Here is a 9,548-nt window from a genome sequence, read left to right as displayed (position 1 = left end):
GTGATGTGATCTGTAGTGAAGCTGCTGGTATTCAACTGTTTACAGATTAGGAATGTAGAATCAAAAGATATCATGAGGGAATATTACCAAATGCTTTTCTCTCCATATTTTTCTGGCCAACACTATGGGAAATTTACTGGAAAACCCAGAAAGCAAAAGAATAGTATGCTTTCATGCTGAAAGAAAAATGAATGGGTCGAGTGTTTGTTCTTCAGTGGTCTTTTTCACTGCACTGCAGAACACTGGTTCCTTACTGATGATCAAACAGTGTTGCACATCAAACACTGAGCTCATTACGTTAGGTCAAAACGTTCTTCAAAGACCTGACTCGCAAAAATAAGAGCAGATTTTATAGCCAATTTCATTTATGGTGAAAAAAGTTTGGATTGTTTCCCACACCCACAGTAATTTTGCAGACACACACACTCTCTGCTCATGTATGGACAGAGGGGGAAAAAAACGAAAACTTTTTTTACAAAACATTTCACTTACTGGTTATTCATGATCCGATAGCTATAAAAGTACAGCGTGGCGTAAGTAATGTCAACAGATAAAAAATACTATGGAAGTCAATGGGGTAGGCTACTTTATCAACTGTCCGGTTACTGACATTCTTCAAAATATCTTCTTTTGTGTTCAGCAGAAGAAAGTAATTCACACAGGTTTGAAACAACTTGTGGGTGAGAAAATTATGACAGAATTTTAATTTAGAAGTGAACTATTCCTTTAAGCCGGATGGACACTGTGTGATAATAGTCATTTACGATTGTTCCTTGTCAGACTGTATGAACATGATCCTCACCCCTTTTCCACCAAAAAAGAACTGGTTCGGAACTGGTGCTGGTTCAAAGTTGGTTCAACTTGCGAACCTTCTCAGAACCTGTTTGTTTTTCCACTGACTAGAGAGCCCAGCGAACGACGTTGTTATATCACTGTGTACGTTGCCATAGGCTACGTCTTAGCTTTCCTAGAAAGGCTTGCGCCAAATTCAAACATAACAATTACAATGTTGGACTACATTGTCTTTATGCAAATGTTTCTCCTTGCTTCGCGATCCTATATTGGGGTCAGAAGAAGACGTTTAGAACACATTTGTGCTGCTCGTCTGGATTACTATAGACGGAGATTTTGCTCGAGAAGAAGTTCGACAATAACCCCACCCCCCGACGTAAGCATGACGTGGTTAAAGAACGGTTCTAGTCCAGCAAAGAGTTGGTGCCGCTTTGGAACCAATTTTCCTGGCCGAGAACCGGTTCTTTGGCTGTCGAAACACAAAGAACTGGTTCGCGAGTAGTCACCGGCTCTGAACCGGCACCAGCACTGCCTTGGTGGAAAAGGGGTAAATGTGATCCATGTCACACTGTAGTCATTAATGTAGTCAAACACAGTTGTCATTAATGTCAGACTGTAAGACGCGTTAAAAACGGAAGCACTTATTAAGAAAACTCATCCGGAGTTTTACATCAATGACACGTTCGGTCAACTTCGGTGACAACGGGATTGAAATGGTGGCAACAAAGAAATCTCCAGTCCAACGTTAATTTTGGTCATGACTCGTCTTGAAAGCCGAAGACAATTTAACAGTCGTTGTAGGAGAAGTCACACTGCAGGACTATGAGTCAAATCTTCTGATACTGCCAGAATTTCGTCAGAGGTCAAATTTGATTGCAACGGTCATCAATCGGCTGTCGGTGAACATGTCTAACGATCAGAGTTCAGATTTTAGCCTAGGATCAGAGGAATCTTTTAGGATTTGCAAAATTTGTCTGTACGGTGTGAAACCGGCTTTAGAAACATGTGCAAATGGTAAACTTTCACATCATGATGGCTAAACTTTACAACTAATTCCAGACCGTGTGGCCTGATCTGTAAATGCAATGAGTTATCAAATGTATTAGTGTACTTGAAAACAGAAGACATCAGTCAGTCCATGGTGGGATCCTACAAGTGCTCTTTATTGAGAACAACTTAGTTTATTCTTGTAATATGTCATTATAGGTCCACAAAAAATTGTTTTATTTACAAACGGGTGTTTTATGTAACATATAAAACAGGATAGGAAAAAGACATACAAAAACAGACAAACAAAAGTAGAAAAACCACCCAATAAACAAACCTAAGGTTAATTATTGCATGTCAAAAGACTCAGATTGCATTACTGCAGGTTGGAGGAGTAAATCTGGGCTCCCCGAAGTCTAGAGTCAGTTTCATTATGACCCATAAGCTCACATTGCTTTAGTATTGATGTGTACGTGTGCAAACAGGGGTATAAGATCTGAGGTGTGTCTATATCTTGAGGTTACTGGCTGGAAGACTGCTCTTATCCAAATCGTCAAAATATGGGTGTGTCATTGCTTGCCGTGCTGAAATCCTCTTCGGTGGGTCATAAATTAGCATTTTCTAAACAAAAGAGACGATGAAAATAAATATGTGAGGAGAGAAAGGGAGATAAAACCAAACAGATAAATAGGACACCAGTATGTCAGGACGCCCTCTTACCATGAGCAGGTCGATGCCATTCTTGTCTAGGTTTTTCACAGTGTTGGCCAGATTCCCGGATTTCCATTTTGGGAAGGTATTCTTATAATCTGGTAAGGACTCAACATCCGGCCAGACCTCATTGTTAGGGGTTCCCAGAGTCCTGGACACAAATGAACCAAGGGAGGAGAAAACTACATAAAAGTAGCCAGTAGCATCTTCACAGTATTGAAGCTGCACACCATCACAGGTCAACTAATATTAATATAGTATTTTGTTTCAGCAAGTGAGAGAGTAAAGACATTTAGAATGTTAAAAGAGATTTATATTTCACATAAATCCTGGTCTTTTGAAATTTATATTCAAAGAATCCTGAAAGAAATTATGAAACATGTTAAATTCAATCATTTAAGTTAATTTACACTATGAGAAAATCATTCAGTGACAATTATATGACAGCAAATACAATATGAAAAGTAAAAATAGAAGAGCATGCACAATTAAATATCCAATATTGACTGGCACAGGTACATAAAAAAAGAAAACGGGATGGAACCAATATATTGCACATCCCTTATATTTTTCTTCAACTATTTTAAACACTGTATCATGGGTAGGATACTGACCATAAGATTTTAAACAGAAAGTGTAGGTGCAACTATAGGCATCATCATAAATGCCCTGCTGATAACTACACAAGATATTCATTATAAATTCAACTTTTAGGATGTAAAAACATCAATGTCGCTGTCCCAGAAGTCTGTAAAGACCAGGGGTGTCCAGTCCTGCTCCCGGAGGGCCACTATCCTGCAAAGTTCAGCTTCAACCCAATCAAACACACCTGAACCAGCTAAACAAGGTCTTACTGGATACTTCCAAGCAAGTGTGTTATGCAAGTTGGAACTAAACTCTGCAGGACAGTGGCCCTCCATGACAGAGTTTTGAACACCTCTGGTATAGGCCTACCGGAAGATCCTGAAAAGCTGGTCTATTTCTGAGTCTCCATGGAAGAGTGGTTTCTTGGTGGCAAGTTCGGCAAAGATGGTACCAATACTCCAGACGTCTACAGGTGTGGAATAACGTGAGGCCCCCAGCAAGACTTCAGGAGCTCGGTACCACAGAGTGACCACCTGTGCAAACACACGGTGAGTAGACGTACGTCAGGCTAATTGATTACATCACGCTTTGAGCAGGGAGAAATTGCTGTCACTGAGATGAGATGCGTGTATGTACCTCGTGTGTGTACACTCTGACCGGGACTCCAAAGGCACGTGCGAGCCCGAAGTCTGCAAGTTTGATCACACCTTTATTATCAATCAGCAGGTTTTGGGGCTTCAGGTCACGATGCAGAACTCTGCGACAGTGGCAGAACAGAATCCCCTCGAGGATCTGATACAGGTAACTCTACAAAAGAGGACACACAGTTAGTTACTTCCAGGTACAGACTCTAACCTTGGGACCTACTGTACAAGCCCGAAATAAATCAATATAAAACCTGAGGAAAAGTAGTAGAATTGATTTATTCGAATGTGAAATAATAATCTGTATAGTGTTAAACATTATCATTTCAAAGTTTGATTTGTTTCATCATTTATTTGATCAAAAATACAGTAAAAACAGTAATATCATGAAATATTACTACAATTTAAAATAACTTTTCTATTTTAATATATCATTTATTCTTGCTATGGCAAAGCCGAATTTTCAGCAGCCATTCCTGCAGTCTTAAGTGTCACATGATCCTTCAGAAATCATTCTACGCTGATTTAGGGTTCAAGAAACATTTCTTATCAATATTGAAGACTTGTGCTGCTTACTATTTTTGTGTAAAGGCCCTTGCACACTGAGTCCGAAATTCGAATCCGAAACTTTTGCACATTAAAAAATAAATACGACCTCACGTTATGCCAATCACACTTGCACACTGCTTCCGAAACTTTCGTCCATCATAAAAAAATTCGGATCAGGTTTGATTTTCTGCGTTTTTCCGTATCAAGCATTTTGAATGGTGTTTTGACAATTCAGAGCCACTGAATCACGAACACGAAAAAACGCATACGAAAATTTCGGACTTTAAGCCGTGACCAAGCGGCAACCTCCCCGTCTCTCTCTTGAAACCAACACGGAAGTGAGTTAAACTACAATTCGTTGACTGGCCGCTTGAGGCTGTTGTCAGAAGTGAGTCAAATCTGTATCTCCCCCATGTTAAAATGCCAAATTTTACAGCAGAAAAAAACGTGTTTAAAGCCTGGTGTCTGTATGTGGATTTGGTCTATACAGCTAATTTTGCCCTTCATAACAACTGTGAGGGGGGTGAATTATTTTATAACTCGTCCGTTTAGTTGATTAATATTTAAATTTAAGGGTGTGGCCAAGCCACTTGAGTGACAGATGGATTGCCGCTGTCAGTGCTAGCCGTTTGTCTGCTGTTACTAGCCGTCACTTCACCTCAGCAATGTTAGCTGCTGAACTTGCCATCTCTGCAGTGTTTGTGCTTTTTTTCGGGATTATTATTTCATAAAATTTAATACTTGGGTAACGTTACAAAGCCCACGTCTTTGGATTCCGTCGTTATCGTTCGAGAGAACAACCAGCGCTGTATTTCAGTTGTTTTCCTCTGTGAACATGCACTAATGGATGTCTGACAATTTCGTTGCTTTTTGGGGTTTTCAAATTTAAAACGTCAATAAATGCTCGTTCGTTCTGCTACCATGGAACAGATGGATTATAATATGCTTATGTAACGTTAAGTTACCGTCAGATGAAATCATGCAGGCGTCGGCGCTTTCTCCGTCCGTGCAATAAATGCACATGAATGAGCGCGGATTTTCTAGCGCATTTACTTGCACTTCAGAGGCAATATATCTATGGTTTAACGGTTAAACCATAACCCATTTGAGAGACGGCCAACATCAGAATTTAAAATGGACTGAATAAGCTCTCTACGAACTTGAGCGATGCCGCACATACGGACCATGAAAGAGTGACGGACATGTATGCACATAAATCACTGTCATACACAAACACTCTCGAAGTAATACACAGTCTCACTTGTAGCCATGTCTTTTAACTATTAAAATATTTCGAAGGGCAAAAATAGGAACGTTTAATTGGCTTTACATCATCAGCTAACTCGATCACGTCGAGCTAGGTGATTTCAGATAGCCAGGCTCCTCAGCTCCACTCACGCCCCGCCTGTTTGTCTATTTTCTGTTATCCGGGAGTGACGCAAGGCCAAGATGGCGACGACCGGCTCCGCCCACTTTAGGCTTCAAAAATGCTCTTCAGAAACCTACGGGTGACGTCACGGACACTACGTCCATATTTTTTTACAGTCTATGGCCGTGACGCAGTTTATTTTCAAGACAGTAGTGCATTATGGCAAGCAGCCCCATTCTAAAGCAATACAAATGTTACTATATCATTACTTATGACTGGGCTAAGTTTTCATGTACAGTGGGGTTCAAACGTCCATGTTAAAAGTTAGGAAGTAAATGACAGAAATATTTAAGATTCTGCACCATTCATTAATTAAATAACCTAAGCAAAAGAGAGACATTGATCATGTGAACTCATCTTATACACTATATAATGCACCTTGACCAGCATGGGCTCCATGAACTGGCCAGATGGGATGGAGTCCAAATACTTCTTCAGATCCATGGAAAGAAACTCAAACACCAAATATAACTTTGACTCCTGCATCAGCACATCCAGCAGGCTGTGAAAAAGGGAACAGACAAAAAAAAACAGAGGTGTATTACAATTTAAATAGTTAACAAATGTAAAGTATTTGTATGATAAATGTTTCAGTATACGCTACTAGAAATGAATAAAGACCTTAAAAGTATGATGGAAGTATGATGCGTTTTCATGTTTTCCATTTTTTTAAGTGTGTTATGTAGCTGTTTGTGCATGTATAAGATCTGCTAATTTACAAAGCTCAAAGTCTCCCACAAATAACTTTATTATTTCTAAAGAAGGCAGATCCAGACCTAGCTAAAACGCCTCGTTTGAAATCTCACTCTACCCAAGTCACTGTGGAAATATTTGCATAATGCCGGCCAAATGCATATGCAAAGAAAGAAGGCGTGGCTTCAGTTGTCAGAGTTGTCACTGCCATGTTGTGGAGACTGTATTTCAATTCAAAAACAAAAGCACTTTATTTGGCCTTCCAAAAGTGGATACAATTAGGAATCAGTGGTTCAGATTCAGAATCAGAAGGTTAAGAAGTGGTTAAGGAATCACTGTTCCAGAACAGTACAACCAAACTGTTCGATGTGTGCAGTCCATTTTATGGAAGACAGTTTCCTGAACCTGTGAGAGTACAAGGCCAGCTGTGCACAGAAGCTTTTTCTAAAAAAAAAGGGCCAATTCCAACTTTGCTAGGGCAATGTGGTGCTTCTGAATCAGAACCTGCATATGTTTTATTATTTGTTAAACTATTTTCCATTGACTTTTCAAATGCAGTTTTGTGCAGTATAGAGTAACGCATATTGTTTTTCGTTCTTACGATCAAAAGTGCAGAGATGGATTTACCCACTGTTCTCTGCATATAACTTGTGGTGAAAAGACTGGTCACTCAAGCAGAGTTACAACTTACCACTGTGAAACGTTCTGCTGAAGTCGTGCTTGCAAAGTTGGTTCAGAACGATAGGCTTGGGCTCGAACTGATATGGTAAAGCTGACGACTTTATTAACTGTCTTTATAATTGCTTTGGAAGCTGAAGCTCTTGATTATGGTAAGGGGAGTTACATTTCTGACACGCTTGAGGTGTTCGGCCAATCACAACGCACTGGGTCAGCTGGCCAATCAGAGCACACTGCACTTTTCAGAACAAGGGAAGACTAGAAAGACTGGGTCTAGGGACTAGATCAGCTACAAAACATTGTACAGTATGTGAAAAATAATGTATTTTTTGAACATTAAAGCATGTTAGCATTCTATTACACCCAATACACTAAATAATGATCTTTGAAAATAGCATCATATGACCCCTTTTAAGAAGCAAAATAAAATCATTACTCTCTCATTTTTTGAGAGAGAGAAAAAAAGTAAGAAGACATCAGCAAGTTCCAAATGCAGTTACATGCACGCAACCGACAATTTCTATGCAGTAAATCTGACTGAATCCAGATTATTTATGCTAAACTTTGAGGTTTTGATTCTGTTTTGTGTAGATAAAGATGGTATGAAATCTCTCCGTCTCATACCGTACAACGTTTGGGTGCTGAAGCTCCTTGAGGAGGGAGATTTCTCTGACAGCAGTGCTGGGCACACCCTCCTCCTCACTCTCCAGGCGGATCTTCTTCATAGCCACCACCTGTCCAGTGGTTTTATTCCTGCCCTTATATACCACACCATATGTACCTAAAGAACACATACATGGATTAGTATTAGACATCTACAGGAAAAAAAATACCAGGAACTCTCATGCAATCTCATAGTCTGCCTTGAAACAAACTGACTGCACACTGAGAGAGAGAGAGAGAGGCCAGAGAACAATATAAAATGGTCGTATACAACTCAAATACTTAAGAAAATCACAAAGAAAGATTAAACTTACCTTCACCAATTTTCTCTATCTTCAGATAGTCATCCATTTTTCTCAACAGTCTTTTTTAAGGAAAAACAAAGGGTTGAAAAAAAGTAAATTTACAGCATAACATTTGCAATTACTCAATACTGATGCCAAAAGGAACTCACCTTAAAAAGCTAGTGGCAGACAAACGTGTCATTTTTATTTCAATACAGTCTAATACAGAATGCTATATATAATGTATGTATACATTTACAACACATGATATAAAAGACTGACTGAACACATTTCTGAACATTCATTACAACTTTTAGCCTTGACATCATGAATATATATTCATAATTTTCTGCTTATGAAAACACTAAGTCCCATTTTTAAATCCATGTTTTGCAAATGAAAATGTGGCCACGTTAAAACAAAATGCAACGGAAACAAGAGTTAAAACCAATGAAAGGCGACAAGACCGTGATCTGCTTTTATTTAGGAACTATATTTGTGAATCACATGAAGCAAAATATTATTTACAAGTATAAACTGCATGTTGAGGTTAATGACTAAGTCGTTTTTTGCCCAGTGGGGCCTCATCAACTTTAAAACGTTCAACAATCAGAATCAAGATTGATAACAGGCAATCATCTTCATATATTTAAAAACTCACCTGTTCTGTAACTATATAACTATATCTAATCTGGATGAATATCCAAACCCTCGAATTTTCTTCAGATATCTTGATGATTAAAGTTTTTGAGAAAAGAAAGAGCGTGCGGATGTTGTCTCTCGCTGCTGAACTGCGAGTTCCTAGGTTCAAACTGGCCGCTTAGACGTAATTCAAAGCAGCCAATCGGAGTTCTCGGTGGACTTCAAACTAACCAATCAGATGGTAGGGCGGTTAGGAGCGGGAGCGTACGTCTGTCCGAGAGTACGTGCGCGTGCCCAGTGGTTTGTTTGTTCAATACATATTGTGCTGGTAAGGAATAGTGATATTCCCCGTTTTTCCACAGATGTTCGCTGCTACAGAATCGCTGGTAGTGTTCAGATCAGGAAAACATTTTCTCTTTTTAACCTATAGGTTTTCCTAAAAGACAGACTATCCAAAGCAACAGACTAAAACTTCATGACGTTCAGTGGTGCTTGTCTCACTGTTTTTTAATTCCATAAACATTCCAATATACAACAAACAAATTCAGTGATTACAAGGACATATATATTTTTTTGTGATTTTTTGTTGTTGTCATTAGCCTACATTGTTTGGAGCACTTTATTTTTTTTAAAATACCCTTTTAATGTGATTTTAATTCAAAAGAGAGGTGGTAGCTAGCCTCGAAATTTCAAACAAATGATCCATCTTTCAACAAAATTTATTCACAAATTTGAGCAGAATGTTAATTTTTTTAGCTTGACTTTAATTTTCTTACCCTGATTAGACTGATGCTTGACTATTATTTTAGTGTTATTTGTATACTACAGTATTTATTAATATTTTGTTTATTAATATTTTTATGTTATTTTATTTATCCTCTGTAGAGGACA

General features: G+C 38.7%; 1 protein-coding gene across 1 annotated transcript; it reads right to left on the bottom strand.

Annotated features, from left to right (window-relative positions):
- Nucleotides 1–1,934: 1,934 nt before the first annotated feature.
- Nucleotides 1,935–8,829, bottom strand: cdk1 (cyclin dependent kinase 1). Its single transcript, XM_084097522.1, has 8 exons — nucleotides 8,677–8,829; nucleotides 8,046–8,095; nucleotides 7,693–7,849; nucleotides 6,076–6,199; nucleotides 3,712–3,882; nucleotides 3,445–3,608; nucleotides 2,500–2,641; nucleotides 1,935–2,400 (listed from the first exon to the last, which is right to left on the bottom strand). The coding sequence occupies exons 2-8, from the start codon at nucleotides 8,080–8,082 to the stop codon at nucleotides 2,287–2,289; spliced, it is 909 nt and encodes a 302-aa protein (XP_083953648.1). The 5' UTR covers nucleotides 8,083–8,095; nucleotides 8,677–8,829; the 3' UTR covers nucleotides 1,935–2,286.
- Between the last annotated feature and the right edge of the window lie 719 nt (nucleotides 8,830–9,548).

The sequence above is a fragment of the Abramis brama genome (genome assembly GCF_963993115.1).
Source record: "Abramis brama genome assembly, chromosome: 21".
Lineage (NCBI taxonomy): Eukaryota > Metazoa > Chordata > Actinopteri > Cypriniformes > Leuciscidae > Abramis > Abramis brama.
The sequence above is the reverse complement of the archived record's forward strand: the minus strand, read 5'-3'. Positions and strand labels throughout refer to the sequence as shown.

Bases quoted from the DNA above. Each gene is read 5' to 3' on its own strand.
- cdk1 (XM_084097522.1), bottom strand. From the start codon at position 8,082: ATGGATGACTATCTGAAGATAGAGAAAATTGGTGAAG. The intron at 2,642-3,444 runs GTAGGCCTATAC...ATTTGTGTCCAG, and splicing joins CAGCTTTTCAGGATCTTCCG to GACTCTGGGAACCCCTAACA. The intron at 2,401-2,499 runs GTAAGAGGGCGT...TCTTTTGTTTAG, and splicing joins ATGGCATCGACCTGCTCATG to AAAATGCTAATTTATGACCC.